The 20196-nt window shown below is 42.1% G+C and overlaps 1 protein-coding gene across 7 annotated transcripts in view; it reads right to left on the minus strand.

Moving 5' to 3' along the window:
- The window catches only part of LOC125271592 (NACHT, LRR and PYD domains-containing protein 12-like), a 296158-nt gene that overhangs the window by 245358 nt on the left and 30604 nt on the right, over window positions 1–20196 (minus strand). For all 7 annotated transcript variants that reach the window (XM_048195699.1, XM_048195693.1, XM_048195696.1 and 4 more), the window contains 4 exons: window positions 13574–13747; window positions 13298–13471; window positions 13024–13197; window positions 683–856 (listed from right to left, as the gene is read on the minus strand). In XM_048195699.1, coding sequence (XP_048051656.1) covers window positions 683–856; window positions 13024–13197; window positions 13298–13471; window positions 13574–13747 — 696 coding nt within the window. The remainder of the gene's footprint in view (window positions 1–682; window positions 857–13023; window positions 13198–13297; window positions 13472–13573; window positions 13748–20196) is intronic.

Here is a 20196-nt window from a genome sequence, read left to right on the forward strand (position 1 = left end):
TAGGACTTTTATGCAGCCTAAATCATAATATAACAGTGTTTGTTCATTGGCCAGAGGAGAAATGAACAATTGAGCCTGGTTTCTTCCAGGGTTTTTTTTTCTCCACTCTGTCACCTAATTGAATTTCTTGCCACTGCTTCCTCTGGATTGCTTAGTTGGGGACACTTAATATTTATTAATATTAGTGATCTGACTGTACTGACTTTTGTAGATGAGAACTGAACTGAAATAAATAATGACTGTTTTCTGGATGATCACTGTTTTTGGCAGAGCTGGTTTATAGCTATATTGAACAAATTTCTTTACACTATCTGTGAACTGAACTGAATTGTCACCAAACTTCTTAGCTGAAACAATAATGAATTTAACAAATGATGATCTTCTCAAAGGAACTGAACTGACTTAAGCTGAAAACTGACAGTACCTTCTTTTTAGAGCTGCTTTATAGCAGAATTTAAGTGTGCATTACTGAATTTTATCTTGTTTATCAAGGTGAAGCTACCCGCATCCTCCTTCCCTGATTAACTAACCTTGTTACATTAGTGCCAAAACCTGGGAAGGAAGGAGGCGGGAACTGGCGAACAAGCAGTATATTTTCCTCTAAAAGCATAATAATGAGTGTCTCATATCAAAAACTCTGCCAAAACACACACAAATCAAAATCTCATTCTACACCACATACTTGAGTATCTCCAGTTTGTAGTTTGGATCCTTCACTTTGTCAGAGAGCAGATTGACTCCTGAATCTCCTGGGTGATTGTAGCTCAGATCCAGCTCTGTCAGGTGTGAGGGGTTTGAACTCAGTGCTGAAGACACATAACCACAGCCTTCCTCTGTCACCATACAGCCGGACAACCTACAGAATAGAGCAGAAGTGCATGTGAAACTGTATTAGCTCCTGTTCAGCTCCAGCCACATGTTGCTGAAGGATAACTGTAAACTACAGGAGACAGACACACCACTGACTGCTCCCTGCATCTCTCTAGTCAATTCAGGATGGACTTTAGTAACTACACTAACCCTTGCAGTTTAAACATGGCCTCATATAATTTATTCAATATACATAATTATATCACACACAAATACTATGACTACACTGTAAATAATGGTTCTTGCCCTTTGCAAATATATTCTTCAGATTTAACACAAAAAAGTTATGTTGTGTACATTTATTTATTTGATGGTATATTTATGGCATAAAAATAATTCATGAAAAAAATTACATTTTTAGATAAACAACTAATGAGTAAATGATTTTGTCATAGTTCTGGAGTTAGGTAAAAATTGCTCAATTTTGTAAGAACCTGTGAGAAACCATGTAATGCACATCTCGACTGAATGTGAGTTAAAATTTTAGGCAACTTAAATAGAGCTTTTCATATCACATATTCTCTATATTGATATCTTTGTATGTTTATAGAAGTAATGTATGCTTATATTAGCTAGTTCATTTATATAAGGGACTCATCAATTTGACAAGATCCAACTTTGATTGACAAGGTAATCAAAACATAGCTGTTATTAGAGCAGTTTGCATTGAGCAATGTCATCACCAGACGTGAGCTGCGTAGTTTGTCAAATTGTGCCGAATGTAAATAGATCCCATTATAATAAGTATACTGTCTTCACTGTGCTGCAAAAACCATAAGTGACATGCTGTTCAACACAGGCTCATTGAAAAAATATTTGTCAACATTTTTGCTAACCACAAAAAACGTACCAATACAAACATATCACTGCAGTTTCTAACAGAAATGAACACTAGAAGAGTAAAACAGCAAGCAATTTTAATAGTTTTTACACACAATTATGATTACAAAGCCAGATTATGGATTATTGAAGACTTTTTTTGACGTGGCTCCTTGCAGAATAATGTTATGACCTCAAAACACTTTTTACCATAGTACATGATTTGTAAACGAATATAGTTTAAATCACTTGCCCAGTTTCAGATGTTCAGTTTCACTGACTCAAATTAACGCAGTAGCTCAGCTGGGACAGAAATGTATTTTCAATGCAAAGAGATTGGATACGAATTCCATAAATGATGAGTCACGGTAAAAGAGCCCAAAGACTAGCTAAAATTCCATGGTTACAGGGCACCGGGCTGGTCACACATCAAACACCAGCGGTCAGTCTCAAGAGACTGATTACCTTAGTAGATTTTTTAGAAGCGTAGAAACTTCAATGGGTCCTGCACACAGTAGAATTTGGGTACAGAATTCAGTTCGGGATGTGACCACCAAGGTTCAACAGGGTTTTGTTCACAGAGGTGAGCCCAGAGCAGGCTCTGGTTATGGAACAAGAAGTGCAGACTCTCTTGCGAAAAGAAGCTATAGAAAGGGTTCCTTCTACCAGCAAGGAGTCAGGGTTTTACAGCCGGTACTTCATAGTTCCAAAGAAGGATGGAGGATTGCATCCTACTCTAGATCTGTGCCTACTAAATCGCTCTGTCAAGAAGCTCAAGTTCAGAATGCTAACTCTGAAACAAATCATGTCCGAGAACTGGTTTGTCATGATAGATCTGAAAGACGCATACTTTCATATATCCATCCTTCTTCAACACAGGAAGTTCCTGAGGTTCGCTTTCGGGGGCGAAACGTAACAATATAGGGTTCTTCCCTTCGGCCTAGTGTTATCTCCCTTCACAAAATGCGTGGATGCAGCTCTGGCTCCGGTGCAACTTTAGGGCATCTGCGTGTTGAATTACATAGACAACTGGTTGATACTGGCACAGTCAAAGGAGTTAGTGGTTCAACATCGAGATTCTGTTCTCGCTCACATGAAGTGACTGGGGTTACGGCTAAACGCAAAGAAGAGTGTACTATCTCCAGCTCAGAGAACCTCTTTTATAGGCGTAGTTTGGGATTCTTCTTGATGCAAGCACGTCTATCTCCGGCTCGCATAGAGTTGATTCTCACAGCCGTAAACAAGCTGAAGCTAGGCCAGTCACTCACTGTTTCAGAGACTGTTAGGTCTGATGGCAGCTGCATCCAACATGATACATTTTGGCCTGCTGTACATCAGACCTTTGCAGTGGTGGCTCAAAACCAAGGGGTTTTCCCGTTTTGCATGATCAAGGTCATGCGGCGATGCCTTCGTGCTTGTGTCATGTGGAAAAAACCTTGGATTCTTTCACAAAGCCCGGTGTTAGGAGCTCCTTGTCATCATGTAACGCTTACAACAGATACATCCCTCACCGGCTGAGTGGTCACACAGCTCAAGGTCTGTGGAGGGGTCATTAACTTTCCTGTCACATAAACCAGTCCTTCACCCCCGCCCGGAGTTGTGGAACCTGTGTGGCCTCTGAGGGGGCACAGCTCATAGATTCAGGCCTCATTACTGAAGTAGTGGAGACCATACTCCAGGCCAGAGCTCCCTCCACAAGGAAGCTTTATTCTCTGAAAAGGAATATCTTCTCTTCTTGGTGTAGAGAGCATACATTAGATCCTGTAGAAAAGTTCTCTTCAGATGTATCCCCTTCTACACTGAAGGTCTACATGGTGGCCATTGGGGCTTACCACGTTCTTTTAGAGGGTGCTTCTCTGGGAAGACACCCATGGGTCACTCGCTTCCTTCGTGGGGCTGAGGCCTGCGGCACGTCAGAGAGTTCCGACATGGGATTTGGCCATAGTGTTGGAGGGCCTGTCTACAGCTCCGTTTGAGCTCATCGAAGAGGTTCATGAGAAGTTTCCTACTCTTAAAACTCTTTTCCTCCTCGCAATTATGTCTCTTAAGAGAATTGGAGACCTTCAAGCCTTTTCGGTCTCACTCTCTTGCCTGGACTTTGCGCCGGGCATGGTTAAAGCCTTCCTCTTCCCTTGGGAAGGCTACGTTCCCAAGGTCCCTACTAATGTGTTGGGCCCCATTATGCTGCAGGTCTTCTGTCCTCCTCCTTTCCAAGATCCATACCAGGAAAAACTTAATTTGCTCTGTCCTGTCAGGGCTTTGGATGCTTATGTCCACAGAGCTGCCCTGTGGCGTAAGACGGATCAGTTGTTTGTCTGTTTCGGGGCCCTGCGTAAGGGTCACCCTGCATCCAAACAAACCTTAAGCAAGTGGTTAGTTGAGGCTATCTCGCTGGCTTATAATTCGGGCCAACAGTCACCTCTTAAGGTCCATGCTCACTCTACCAGGAGTATGGCTACCTCTTTGGCTTTTATTATCTGGAGTGTCCCTCCAGGAAGTCTGTGATGCAGCGGGGTGGTCCTCGCCTCATACTTTTGTTAGGTTTTATAACCTAGATGTGGCCTCAACCCCGGGGTCACGAGTGCTGGTGTCCTAGTGTGCACTTCTTGTTTCACACAGACAGGCACTTGGTTTTATGGTGGTGTGGGTATTTCATTCTCAAAGAGCTTGGCGCAGTGCGAGTTCCCTTGGGAACGGAAGGGAATGTCTCAGGTCCTTGAAAGGGAATGTCTCATGTATGTAACCATGGTTCCCTAAGAAGGAACGAGACGCTGCGTCACATTGCCATACTCCCAGCATGTCTATAACCGACTTACTTTGACTCTCAGGAGCTAACTCTGTTTGGTTCAGGTGTACTTTATAGTTTCCTGGTCATGACATCACCCACCTATGACGTTCCGTCATGCCATTGGACTGATTTCATATGTGCTTCACAACGCAATCACACAGAGGTGTTCCCAAAGCGCTTGACGCAGTGTCTTCTTCCCTCTCAGGGAACCATGGTTACATACATAACCTGAGATATTTTGTGTAGTTGTAGGCCACGTTATTTTAAAATGGGGCATTTTTGATGGAGTTTTACAGTAGCCCCTCACTGCAGGCAACATGCACAACAGGATACAAAGTTTTATTAGTCTCTTGTAGTAAGAAATGCAAAACAACTTCAAATATGAACATTGTTTTAAGAAGTTTTAAGATGTTGAATGCGTTAACATGCACCTTCTTAAGCCGATTATGCTTAACCCTCTGGAGTCTGAGGCTGATTTGGGGCCTGGAGAAGTTTTGACATGCCCTGACTTTTGTGCTTTTTTCAGTTGTTCATAAACATATTAATGACACAAGTGTCATTACACTGTATTCAGCAAAAACTAGGCTACCATAATATGTGAGGAACATGTGTGTACATGTTTGTGTTTTTGAAGGAATAACGTTTATGCGTGGTTACTGAAAAAACAAAAAACTTAAGTCACTGATATAAGGCCAATAAAAGTATATTAAATCTGTGTTCACAAGACTTTTGGGTATTGAAGGTTGTAGACTAGAGTTTTTGCTTCAAAATTATGTAAAAATTATGCTGACTACTCTTTCATTTATAACAATATACTGATTTAGTTTTTGTAAGACACTTTTTGCCAAGAAACACAGTATGCGAGGAGGCGTGAATCTCCATGAATAATGGCTCATTCTCACCTGTGAAGACAAAAGAATTGAATAGTAATGACCTGAAAAGACTTGCATATTAATGAGGCATTTCAGTCAGGTAGGCTGTGAAAAACAACTTCTGTGATGTCTCAAGCTCATCATGGTATATGAAACATACAGAAAAATTTTATTACAATATAAAATAATGGTTTTATATTATACTTTAAAATATAATGTATTTCTGTGATGCAAAGAGTCTGAATATAGGCTTTTAGTTTAAAAGCATGCACATTTGGAGAAATATAGGATTCTCATATGTTTATGTCAATTTTCTATACAGAGGAGTTATTTTTTATTTAATATTCATTGTTATCTCTATGAGCGCTGGTGTTTGCAATTCATACTGCAGCCGGAGGGCGCTCTGTGCATTTTAGTCCACAAATTCACCTAAGAAGAAGACGATATTCCATGAATGGTGTTTACCAATTCATACTACAGCCGGAGGGCGCTAAAGAAACAAAAACTCACTTAAAACTTATCAATAGAAGAAAACAAACAGGAATTTACTGCATGTCTTCCAGAGATCGCTAACCATGGCTTTTTCATCCAGATAAACAATTTTCAAGGCAATAAATACACGATTGAGATGATGAATGCATGTGTTGTCTCTGAATTTGCCTGTGAATAGCGCTGGCTCCGTGGGCGTGGCCGCATTAGTGGGTAATGAGCTGAATCACGGACTTCTGACATGGCTCTCTTTTCATACAGATTACATAAACACAGAATGTTTGTTTTCGATTTGACTTGCACAATTTAAAACCTGACATTTCAACGTTTTGTTAGACATAAGTATGAATTTTTTGTGATTAGTATTCACTAAGTTACAGTTCATTTTCTGAGAACTATCAGATTGGACTTCGTTCAGAGGGAGATGAGAGATCACGCATCATGTTAGTTTTCTTTATTTTACAAAAAGCACAACATTTTGTTTTTACTCTGAGTGTATACAAATAAAAGGAGATATTCTATAGTTTCAATTGATGTATTATTTATGTTTCTATGACAAAAAATGACAGAGTATTTTAAGTCTGTTTTGCTGCAATGTGAAAAAAAACCTGCAAAACGCGCCGGCGCGTTTTTAGACCTCAGAGTGTTAATAAGCCGACAGCGAACGTGGTCATGTAAACGTGGTAAAGTTTTTTGCCTCTTACCCGATTTTGCTGAGCATGTTAATGCATTAACTCGCTTTCTGTAAGGCAAGGCAATTTTATTTGTATAGCACATTTCATACACAATGGTAATTCAAAGTGCTTTACATAAAGAAGAATAATAAAAATGGAACATAATGAATAGAAATAACAGTAAAAACAGAGAATTTTGCTATCTGGATGGAAGAGCTAGGAAATCTTAGGGAGTTTTTGTTGTTGTTGTTGTTGTCCGTCAGAATGGATCTAAACGGATCTATCCATCAGAGCGGATCTAAATGGATCTTCCTCACACGACAGGACTGCTACCTGTTAAGGCACTTCAAACTGATAAACAAAGTTTCAATCTCCCCTTTTGCCAAGACACCTCAAACTGCGCCACACAGCCCTAATCCCCCTTCCGGAGATATCTTATCTACGCAACGCAGTTCAAATTTCCCCTTTGGAAAGTGTCCTGACTGTAATCCAGAGATATCTTAACCATGCACCACAGCTCAAATTTCCCCATGGTTTGTCCCCTTATCCAAATTTACCAAATTTTAACCTAATCACAAATGCTTTCTTCCTAATTCTCCAAGCTCTTTCAACAAGACAGCAATATTTAAAATGCATTAAAAGTCAGAAATAACAAGATGATACATAAAAGATATAAAATACATTAAAAATGAAATAAAAACAGGAAAAGGAATTAAAAGAATAAAAAGATAATACATATAAAATAAAATGCAAATAGTTCGGACATAGCACAGTGCTCAATCAGCAAATGCATAGATAAAAAGATGTGTTTTGAGTCTGGATTTGAATGTGGCTACTGTTGGAGCACACCTGATGATCTGAGTGATCTGTTAGGTTTATATTTTATGAGCATATCTGGTGTGATGTGTTCATATTTTTTGGTTCTGCTCAGAATCCTGGCAGCAGTGTTCTGTATGAGCTGCAGCTGTCTTATGGTCTTTTTGGGAAGACCAGTGAGGAGCCCATTACAATAATCCACCCTGCTGGTGATGAAAGCATGAACAAGTTTCTCTAAGTCTTGACTGGAGATAAAGCATCTAATTCTTGCAATATTTTTGAGATGATAATATGCTGATTTAGTTACTGTCTTTACATGGCTACTGAAACTCAGGTCTGACTCTAAAATCACACAAAGATTCCTGACTTGATTTTTAGTTGTTTGACCCCTAGAGTGAAGGTATGCGTTCACTTTGAGAATTTCATCAATGTTTCCAAATGCAATGACTTCAGTTTTGTCTTTGTTTAACTGAAGGAAGTTTAGGCACATCCAATTTTTAATTTCATCAATGCATTGGCACAGGGAGTCAATGGGGCTGTAGTCGTTAGGTGATAGGGCAAGGTAAATCTGGGTGTCATCTGCATAGCTGTGATATGCAATTTGGTTCTTTCTCATTATTTGGCTCAGTGGCAGCATATATAGGTTAAACAGGAGGGGTGCAAGTATTGAACCTTGAGGGACTCCGCATGTCATGGATGTCCACTCAGACTTATGGTCACTGATACTCACATAATAACCTCTCCCTTCTAAGTATGACCTGAACCATTTAAGGACCATCCCAGAAAGCCCAACCCAGTTTTCCAGCCTGTCAGAAGTATGTTATGATCGACAGTGTCAAACGCAGAACTGAGATCGAGTAGAACCAGCACTGATAATTTACCTGTATCTGTGTTTAGGCGAATATCATTTATTATCTTTATGAGCACTGTCTCTGTGCTGTGATGCGATGCGATCGGAAACCAGATTGAAAGTTGTCAAAATATCCATTCAAGCTTAAGAACTTGTTCAGCTGATTGAAAACAACTTTTTCAATGATCTTGCCTATGAAAGGAAGATTTGAGATTGGTCTGTAGTTGCTCAATATGGTATTATCCAGATTGCTCTTTTTCAGGAGGGGCTTAACAACTGCAGTTTTCAGGGATTTTGGAAAAGTCCCTGAGAGAAGTGAGGCATTTACCACTTCTAGGAGATCTGCTTCTAAACAGTTAAACACGGTTTTGAAAAAAGATGTGGGAAGTGTGTCAAGGGCGCAGGTTGATGTTTTAAGGTGCTGTACTGTTTCTTCCAAAATTTTACCATCAATTGCTTCGAAAACAGACATAATAGCTACTTTCTGAGGTTGTGATCTGATCTGTTTTAACCTAGTGCAGCTCAAGGATGTGCTGATCGCCTTTCTGATATTATTAATTTTAAGGAAGCAAACTCACAGCATTTGCTGTCTGAGAGCATTTCACTGGGAATCTGACTTGGGGGGTTTGTTAGTCTCTCTACAGTAGCAAAAAGAGTGCGGGTGTTGTTTAAGTTTCTGTTTATAATATTTGAGAAGAAGGTCTGTCTAGCTTTGCCTAGTTCCACATTGAAAGCATGAAGGATATCTTTATAGATGTTATAGTGGATTTCAAGTTTTGTATTTCGCCACATGCACTCAGCTTTTCTGCATTGTCTTTTCACATTTTGCACTGCTGTTGAGTTTCTCCATGGTGCTTTTTGTCTGCCACTCTTCTTCCTGACTTTCACAGGAGCAATGTTATCAATAACATTCTGTACTTAGAGTTAAAAAAATCAAGGAGAAAATCAACAGAGTCTGCAGATATGCTTGGTGTTAAAGATATAGCCTTCATAAACAGTGCACTAGTATTCTCATTTAAGCATCGCTTTTTGACAGAGATAGATCTAGCTTCAACAGTCGGAGAGATCAATATATCAAAGAAAATACAGAAATGATCAGATAGCGCTACATCCTTAATGACAATGGATGAAATGTTTAGACCCTTATTAATAATTAAATCTAGAGTGTGTCCACGATTGTGTGTGGGTCCATGTACATGCTGAGTCAGATCAAAAGTATTCAAAACTGTTAGGATTTCTTTTGTCATATTGGATTCTGCATTTTCTATGTGGATGTTAAAATCCCCAGTAATAGCAAAATAGTCAAACTCTAAGGAAATTGCTGATAACAGTTCTGTAAAGTCCTCCACAAAGGCTGCAGAGTATTTTGGAGGCCTGTAAATAACTATAAGTAGAATGCGAGAAGCACCTTTTAACACAATACCCAAGTATTTGAAAGACAAGTAATCACCAAATGACACTTGCTTGTATTGATAGACATCTTTAAATAGAGCAGCTACACCTCCACCTCTTCTAACAGCTCTGCAGACACTCATAAAAGTAAAGTTAGGAGGGGCTGTTTCATTCAGGATTGTTGAACTGCAACTGTCAGCATGCCATGTTTCATTTAGAAGCATAAAATCTAGGTTGTTTGTGGTTATTAAGTCATTGACTAGAAGTGATTTATTTTTAAGTGAACGGATATTTAAAAGTGCTAACTTAACAGTCTTACTTTCTGTCTCTACAGTAATCTTAGTTTGACGTGTAATAGGTAGCAGATTAAATGGGTTTGCCAAACGGTTTGAGAAGGCCTTAGGCTTTCTATCACGTAATAAAACAGAAATAGAGAAAGCAACAGGCACACTGGGTGTCACTGAGAGCTGTTATCGGTTGTTTTTGGTTCACCTAGAACAGATGGAGGAGGATGTAGGCCCTGGCGTTGTGGCAGGGGCCGAAGAGCTCTCGCAGGAGGATGGGGAGGCCGAGCTGGGCCCACAGGCTTTGGTGGTTTCGTGGCTCGCTTTTTTGTTGATATCTGGGGGCTCGCAGCAAAAGAGTGGGAGAGTTTGGTTCCAGCATACACCAGTTCCTCCATTTTCTCTGAGAAGCACAGAAGACGGGATTCTGGAGAGAGGCATAACGTGTCCAGTGAGAGGGGCTGTTGTTCTGTTGTTACCGGAGGCTGTAACATGTTGTCCTGGCTTCCCTGGCTGTTTTCCCGAAAGTCATCCTTGGGTGCTGAGTCTTGGAGCAGTTCTAACACGTCACTGTCTATCGGTGAGCTCTGTGGGCAGGGCTCAGTCAGGATTGTGTCCGTGAGCAGTGGTTGTTGTGGCTGCATGGTGTTGTCATTGACCTTGTGGGATGTGTCAACATCATGTCCATTCAGGTGCTGAAATTAAGTCCTGTGGTCAGTTGTACTCTGTCCAGGTGTGTTTGTGCCATTCAGATTGAGTGGATTTGCACACACTGCTGAAGGATGATGGAGGCAGGAGTAGATATTGTCCTTTAGCACTCTTGAGCCCAGTTTGTTTGGGTGCAGGCCATCATGAGTGAACATTTGTCTCTGACTCCAGAAAAGATTGAAGTTGTCAATGAAATTCAGTCCCTTTAAGTTGCAGTTTTTTTGCAGCCATGTGTTAAGCCCAAGCAACTGTGTAAATCTATTTGTTCCTCTTGCTGGGAGTGGTCCACTGATGAACAACTGAACTTTTAGTCTTCTAAGCACTTCAAAAAGTTAATTGAAATCTTTTTTAAGGAGTTCTGACTGCTCCTTTCGAATATCATTTTTCCCCACATGGATGATTAGTCAATTTGCAGTTTTATATTTCATCAGAATGCTCTTAAGTTCCCTGTTTACATCAGAAACTGTTGCTTGTGGAAGGCAGCATGTATTTGTATCCCTGCTGCTAATGTTTCTGATAATAGAGTCACCCACTATCAGAGTCCGGGGCTCAGCTGCTCTAAGAGCTGAGTGCCGCTGTCTGCTCGAACTTGAGCGGCAGTTAGCATCGGTGTTAGCTGCTGGCTGATTTGATCTGTGTCCGATCATGTTTGGGGATTCCTCACCCACATTCATCACGTCTGGAGATTCCTCACCCACATTCATTAACACTTCAAATCTGTTCTCCAGATGTATTGGCGGTGGTAGGGAACTAGTGTTTGGGGTAGAGGATGCTACTGCAATATGTGATACTCGTGACAATCTGATGTCTCGAGTGCCTTTGGGTCTCGCTCCCTGTTTGTGCCATCGATTAGTATGTTGATCAGTTACGGCAGTCAGTATGGTCTGTTTAGGGGCATTAGATTCATGGGACTCACCGGCTGTGTGCTGAGGACGTCCATGACGAAGCTCTGTTGTGTGTCCTGTCTGGTTTGGTAGTCCCGTAAGTAACTTTGTTTCAAGTACTGCAATCCTTTGTAGAAGTCTGTGGCAGTTTTGTTTGCAGGAAAGGAAGGAATCATCACAAACACAGACTATTTCAAAACCCAGAAAATTGTAAAAATGTGTTCTCATCTCTCGTACAGCAGAAGTAGAAGTGGTTCAGTCAAAACGCTACATCTGTAACTGCATGAGAGAATAATATATGAGCCACATGTTTCTCGCTTACATGTTGCAAGCTTTATTTAACATCACAACTGACATAACATAAAGAATACTCAGAATCAGATACGCAAATTATTATTTGAGGCCCTTAGGGAAAATAGTTATAGGCCATTCCTGTACACATTTCCCCTTCTTAGACTATTTATTTTGAGTTTTAAAAAATGTGATGTTAAAAAATGTTAATATTCACACGTAAAACTGATATTCTTACATTTAGTTCACTACAACTTTGCGTTTTTAACTAGATATTTTCTTGCAGCATTTCACACAGCTATTTTATGGTACAACAGGAGTGTCCAACCTTGTTCTTGGAGAGCTACCATTCTGCAGAGTAAGTCCATCTTATATCTTTTTCAGTTGGTTATTCTATTACACATAGTCATGGATTAAGGATCACAAATGAACTTTAGACACTTCCAATAGTATTTAGAAGTAAACACAGGGGTAATGCTACATAATCCAACACAATAAAAGGCAAAGGAATGAAAAGAACAAGGAGTATATTTACACACAGTAAATAAGGGAACCAAACAGAAACAGCACGATAATGATTAACTAATGAGTAACCAAAGAAAACAAAGTACTCAGGCAGGGACAACCAGAAGTAAACATGACTCAATCAAAAACAGAATATGACTGTGACAACATTACACATGCTTTTTAAGTCTTGGTTGTGGCAAAAAAGCTTAAAGCTGCAGTCCGTAAATTTTGCCTCTTTGTCGCCATCTCTGTTCAAAAGCTACAATTGCAGTTAGTTGCGGAACTATCAACTTTACGTGGGTTGTGCATTAGCACAGCTCCTCAGCAATCTAATGTTTTGAGTAGAATGTATGGCTGTCAGTCAATGCACCGGTGGATAATGTACAGGTACTTTGAAATCACAGATTGTAGTCTTAGAAGTATGATCAAAGTAAGAATTTTTACCGGAGAATGTCATCTGAACAAGTAACAAATCAGTCACTTTTGTTCTGACCAACAAAAAAAAGCATCACAATAAATTGCGCTACTAATATTGATTAATTCTAATGATTGCTTAGCTCATATCACATCAAACCGTGCAAACTATTCTTGTTATAATTTGTTCTCAAATTGTCAATGTTAGCAGCATCAGCACTGCATGACTGTGTATTTAGTGTGTATTAGTGTTACCTGTATAATTCAATTTCTGTACAGTCTAATCTCTAATCATCCATTTGTCATACCATACAATTTGCCATTAATACTACAAAAATTAATAAAACCGATTGTAAAAATCAAACCTCAGTATCTGCAGCTGACAGGTGGGAATCTTCAGTCCATCAAAGAGCAGCTTCACTCCTAAATCCTCAAGGTCATTGTTACTTAGGTTCAGCTCTCTCAGGACACAGTTTGAGGATTGTAGAACTGATGACAAACTCTCACAATGCTGATCAGTGAGGTTACAGCCAGAAAGACTGAAAGAGAGCAGAACACACATCAACAGTCATGCCATTTATAAACACATCAATATGATGACAGACTGACTGTAAATTATCCCTTATATGTTCTTAATACCTCAGTATCTGCAGCTGACAGTTTGGACTCTTCAGTCCATCTGAGAGCAGCTTCACACTTGAGTCCTGCATATCATTGTGACTCAGATCCAGCTCTCTCAGGACACAATTTGAGGACTGAAGAGCTGATGACAAACTCTCACAACAATGAATAGTGAGATTACAGCCAGAGAGACTGAAAGAAAGTAGAGCACAAACATAAGTCAAATCATCTACAAACAGACACCAACATTATGACTGGCTGACTGTAAATTATCTCTTATATGTTCATAAATACCTCAGTATCTGCAACTGACAGTTTGGACTCTTCAGTTCATCAGAAAGCAGTTTCACTCCTAAATCCTGCAGGTCATTGTTACTCAGGTCCAGCTCTCTCAGGACACAATTTGGGGATTGAAGAGCTGACGCCAAAATTTCACAATGCTGAGCAGTGAGATTACAGCCAGAAAGACTAAAAGAGAACAGAACACACACATCAACAGTAAGATCATCTACAGACACACATCAACGTTACGACAGACTGACTGTAAATTATCTCTTAAATTAAATCTTTAACTCTCAAAACACTGACCAGAGATTACTGGCAGAAAGATTAGCAGAGATGAAATTACATAAGATTAAACTATGACATAACATTTGAATCAGTGTTTCGGATTGCGTCTCAAACTACTGAAATCATGTGACTTTGGCTCTCTGAATAACTGATTCGAATCAAATGATTCATAAAGCTTTGATGCAGTGTTTTGAAATTGGCTATTACTATATATACATATATATATATACATATGTCAGGGCTGTCAACATTAATCCTCAATATGTTAAAATTATTTTATTAATTTACTGAAGTATGTGAAATTGCATCATTAAGTTATACCACACAGTTAGATGATCTTAACACCCTGGCGTTGGCGTTTTTTTTCTTATCAGTGTGAAAGAGACTAAAAATTCTCTGTCAATTTTGGACATATCAATTAAGAGTTATATACCATTCTAATCTGTGAAATGTCATATTTTATTTATTGTACACTCAGAGTAAAAACAGAATGTTGTGCTTTTTGCAAAACAAAGAAAACTAACATGATGCATGAGCCACAGTCTCTCACTGAATGAAGTCTAATCTGATACTCCCTTCAAAAATTAACTGTAACGTAGTGAATACTAATGACACAAAAATGAGATATATGTTTAAAGAAAAGGTTGAAATGTCAGGTTTTAAATCATGTAAGTGAAATCAAAAAGAAATATTCTCTGTTTATGTGATCTATATGAAAATAGAGACATGTTAGTAGTTTGCGGTTCAAGCTATTATCCACTAATGCGGCCACTCCCACAAAGTGGGGACGCTATTCAAACGCAAATTCTGAGGCGATTCATTCAACAGAGTGAACGTCTGCATCAGCTCTGAAAAACGCATGTTTCATGTACTTTTCATGGTTTTGAGATGTGGTGAGAAATTATTCTAAAAGCATTTACCCCAGAGGAAGAGCTGGTTTCATTTTTCATTTTCATTTTGAGGATCAACTATCGAGGCGATGATTGTGAAAGGTAAGTTGTTTTTTATTCTTAAATTCTTTATTCTAATCACAATATAGTGTCTGTGAATATTAAACTGCAAAAAATTTTGTTAATATGAAGTCTGCAAGTTTTGTGTGTCTCTGTGTGAATTAATGGGTGTGAGTTACTACACAACTTGGTGAATTGCCATTGCTATTCCCAAATATTGCTATACTGAGATGAGTAAAATTGACTGAAATATGTAATAAACACTGAAATAAAATGTATTAGGAATGTATTAAACTGCACATTAACATTTAGGTTCTATATATAATTGATGGATGAGGATTGCAATCAAAGTAAAGACGACTGAGGTGACATACAGGCATCGTACATTAAGCATGCCTGAGTTTGTTATATTGTTGCATTATATTATAGTGTACCCCCCCCATTAGCACCTAACATTTAATGCTATGTATCAGCTTAATTACACCACTAAACCAAAGGATTAGTGACCTATGTCTGAACATGCATATCTGATTCCAAGCTACCACAAGGTGAGGGCAACATGTTTGCTCACCAAAAGGTAGCTTTTTATGTTGTATTGTGAATCAGACGTGCCTGTATGCACTTGCACTGAAAATTCGCAACTTTATTACTGAGGTGGGAACTTTATATGTCTATATATTTTTTTCTAGTTAGATATTTTTTTTCTAGATAGATTTATATGCACACACATTCAGCAGCTGAATATCAACCTCTGCCCATTTAATTTAAGAGACTGCTGTGTATTTTATTATAAGCCAAATGCTTCACTGGGTAGACTACTCTCTCTCTCTCTCTTTCTCTTTTGGGTTTCCTTTTTCCGTTGGTGTGAGTGAGTAGATGTGGATGAAGAGCTATTTATTTATTTTTAAATTGGCTGGAAAACAGTTGTGAGAATGATTGTTTGAATTTTCGTGGAGAATGGCGTACTCTGTGACGCCGCCGCTGTCCATTGGACACGGGGTTCGTTTTGTCACTGATCTTGGTGTTTTGATGAAAGAGGCTCTGCTTGCAGTGGGTGAACAGGTTGGTTATGTAAATGTATCTCATGTGTCTCGAATGAATAAAGCTGCGGTTGTTTTTCTAAAAGAGGAACGCCTAAGTTCATGCTCTGATTGAAAGCGGGGTATTTATTAATGACTTGTTTGTTCAAGTTCCCTTTCAAGGGAACTAGCGCTGCGTAATCGCTATGGGAATGTCATCATGAAGCATGTATGAAATCTGTCCAATCGGGAGACGGTACGTCATAGGCGGGTGACGTCACTGACCAGGAACTATAAAGCCGGCCCGAAAACACTCTCATTCAGCTTCTGTGTCTTCAGCAAGCACTACGTGTGATCTTGTCTGTCTTATTTATTGTTGTCTGTCTACCATCATTATTTTTCTGGTATTATGGCGAGCGAGCAACAGTTTAGAAAGTGTGTTCATCTCTGCCCTCATTTCATTATGGGTGGGGATACACATGAACTTTGTGTTGCTTGTTTGGGAGTGTAGCATGCCCAGGCAGCTCTCGAGGGGGCTGCCTGCGTGCATTGTGAGCAGTTGCCTACGAGAACGCTGCACTCCCGCTGGGCCCTCTTCGAGGAGAGCGGCTCGGTTCGCATTCCCCAGGGCTCGGGTCCCGTTTCTGCTGAGGCAGGGCAGCGTCTCATGTCCTGGGGTTCGCAAATGGATGTAGCAGCAGGGTTAGAGATGGGCCCAGCCTTATCTCTGCCCTCACCTGCTGCATCCAGTGTGTCGATTCGAAGGCAGGAAGCACGCATTGCTGTTTCTTATGCTCTGGTCGACACAGTCACATTAATGGCATCCAGTTCTGAGGAACGGGAGAGACTGAAGACTCACCACTTCACTCTCCCGCGAGCGAGGAGCTCATGGAGGTGCTTACTCGTGCTGTTGCCAAGCTTAACTTCGATTGGCCAGCCGAGAAGCAAGAGCAGCAGACCAAAAGTAAACTTGATGAACATTTTCTACCATCGAGGTCTACTCTACCTCCACATCAGGCGCTACCGTTTTTTCCCCGATATTCACACTGAGGTGTCGAGATCGTAGAAGAGACTGATATCATATTTTCACCCCTCAAACCTCCACTTACAGTAACGTGGTTGGAATGAGGAAACACGGGTTTGGGGCGCTGCCAAGAGCGGAAGAGACGCTTGTGAGCAATCTCTCTCCACAGGCGGCATCGTCCCTCAAAGCCCCGACGTTGCCCACTGAGCCGCTAAAGACTACATCAGCGCTAGTGGGCAAAGCGTACTCGGCAGCAGGTCAAGCTGCGTCGTGCTTGCACATGATGGCTATACTGCAAGGATACCAAGCTGACCTGCTGAAGGACTTGGGGGTTAGTGAGGAAGTGGGGGCTGACTTCATCCACGAGTTACGTCAGTCAGCAGATTTAGCTCTCCATGCCACCAAGGAGATAGCCAAGTCAATCAGCCGATCTATGGCAGCCCTGGTGGCCATGGAGTGCCACCTTAGGTTAAATCTGTCTGACATCAAAGAACGAGATAAGACGTTTCTCTGCTCCACTGAATCTGTCTGGCCTCTTCGGTGACGCTGTTACTACAGTCGCTGAGAGGTTTCAGGAGGCGAGGAAGCAGGCTGCTGCGCAGCAGCAGTTTCTTCCTCGCCATACCCAAGTCCCTTCAGATGCTGGGCGGGAGCAGCCGAAGCCGAGAACGAGCTCCTCGCACCAACATAGGCAACAGAAGAAGCAGAGCGTTGCTACCCATACTCCCCCTCCGAAGATTTGGGAGGCGGGGCAACACTCTCAGTCGAAGTCCTCAAGGGGCAAGACAGACCTGAGGGCTGTAATTGCTGCCAAGAGGGCTTCGGCAAAGAAATCCTGATGCCAAAAGCGTCAGGATCCTGAGGGTGGTCCCCTCCGGAGGCAAACAGTGTTCACCTCTCTCAACGGTTCCCGTATGTCTTCGGGTGCCCTCAGGGAGGCACTCTGCCAACCCCACCGAAATGCCGGGGCGCAGTAGTTCCCCGCGTGTCACCCGAGGGTGGCGTGCTTTCTCTGCAGTCAGCTCAGTTGTTCCCTGCCGGGGCTCCGCTTCAGGGCACTGTGCTGGCTGCCCATATTCCACCAGAAGCCAGCCTCGAGAGGCTGGTTCCCTTAGTAGATTTTCTGTCAGAGTGGAAAAATCTGTCAAAAGTATCTCAATGTGTCCTGCACACAATAGAAAAGGGGTATGCGATTCAGTTCAAAACACGCCCACCCCGATTCAACGGGGTTCTGCCCACGGTGGTGGGCCCCGAGCAGGCTCCGGTGATGGCACAAGCAGTAGAAACTCTCTTGCGAAAGGGGGCTATAGAAAGGGTTCCTCCTCCAAGCAGAGAATCAGGGTTTTACAGCCGATATTTCATTGTGCCACAGAAAGACGGATTTTAGATCTACGTCAGTTGAATCGAACAGTAGCGAAGCTCAAGTTCAAAATGCTGACAGTCAAACATATTGTGTCACAAATCAGATACTCCTGGCATGCCCGTAAGCGACTTGCTTCAGTATTTCAGAAGCTGAATGAGAGTGTTTTCGGGCCAGCTTTATAGTTCCTAGTCAGTGACGTCACCCGCCTATGACGTACCGTCTCCCGATTGGACAGATTTCATATGCGCTTCACAACGCAATCACGCAGAGGTGTTCCCACAGCGATTGACGCAGCATCTCGTTCCCTATTCAGGGCACTAAGGTTATATACATAACAGAGACGTTTCACTGCTATCAGTACCTTCTACAAGAGTAGTTGTTTCAGGTGTGCCACATTTCATTCCTAATAAATTGACAGGACAAGAGCAATGTAGGTTTGGAATATTTACAAGTTGTTTTAAGATGGTGACTCTCGGGTGTAAAGATGCATGTTTAAAATGTAATCTCACTTTGCAGACATGTGTTCATGTTCCTGGATTCTCCAACACAGTCTTTGGATGCCTCCTTTAAGATAAAGCATGGAGGAGAATATTATGCATAACCTGATATTGCTGAGTACCAACATTTTTGTTGACCCTGGAACAACATTCAAATCATCCAATCAGATTTGAGGGACAAGTTTACAGATTATGTCAAGTTTAGGCTTAAAATCATGAATTGGTGCTTCTACATCAGTGTTATCTATCATTGTTACCATCAATTCTAAAGGAATTATATATGGCCTTGAACAGGGGATGTAAGATGTTATGCCAGGCACCAGCCAGGGTTGTGCCCCACGGCGGCGTTGATGGAGGGAAGAGCCATGGAAGGATGTTAATGACGACTGCCGTGGGGAAGACCGCAGTCAACGACGACGAGAATGGAGCCCACCACGCAGTCAACGACGACGAGGATGGAGCCCACCACGCAGTCAACGACGGCGAGGATGGAGCCCACCGCGCAGTCAACGAACTGAGGTGGTGAAGAGATGGTGATGATCCTAGCGGCCGCGACGGAGCTGCAGTGACGACCTCCAGCGATCGAGGAGGGGATCCGGAGGTCTGTAGACGCGTTGGAGCGACCAAGGGTGGAGACGGAGCCTGAGGTAGGGCGGAGCAAGCCGTAGTGGAAGGGGTGGAGAACCAGAGAGCAGCGGATGGTCCGTAGGTCAGCAGCGGAGGTGCAGCGATGTCTGACCCAGGTGGAGCCGACATGCCGAGGGAGTCCGGCATTGTCATAAGGCCGATGGTCAACTCCGAGGTCGAGGGTGGAAGGAGCATAGGCGCAGGAGTCAGGGCGATGGATGGAGGCAGATCGAATCTGTCCGAAGCTGGAGGCGGAGTTTCGGGCTCCTCGTGCCCAGGAGGAGACGGATCCCAGCAGGCCCGAGAAGGTACCACGCTACTGAGAGGAGGTGGTATTGTGGGACTGAAGGGAGAAGTAGATAACTGGATGGCACAGATGGTAGTAGGCAGGGAAAGAGGTTGTAGATAAGGTGGGAGAAGCACGCTGGACGGGACCAGCTGGACAGGGGCAAGGAAAATGTCCTCTCCACACCTTAAGTCCAGCAGTGTTTCAGCAAAAAACTCACTCTCAGTAGCGGGGGGGTGGGCGGGGCTCACTTCCAGTCCCTCGACGTCCACCAACACTCCCTCGGCGATGGATGACCTGGTCAGGTTCAAGCTGCTTGGGCTCCATGGCAATGTTACCCCCGATCGCTCTTGTATGCGTGGGCGGCTCAATCGCGGCGGTCTCCGTCGTGCTACCTGCGGTGGGCTCAGGTCGAAAATCCTCGCTGTCTGGGTGGTTCAGGCTGGGCACTGGCTGGGGAGTGGGGCTGGTGGCAACTTCAATGGTGAGTGGTGATCCGCAGGAAGCCAGCACCCACTCCACATATGACGCGAAGCTCCCTCGAGGTCCCTCCCTGGATAGCTGTGCATGTGTGGTGTTGT

This window comes from Megalobrama amblycephala, linkage group LG7, assembly GCF_018812025.1.
Source record: "Megalobrama amblycephala isolate DHTTF-2021 linkage group LG7, ASM1881202v1, whole genome shotgun sequence".
NCBI lineage: Eukaryota > Metazoa > Chordata > Actinopteri > Cypriniformes > Xenocyprididae > Megalobrama > Megalobrama amblycephala.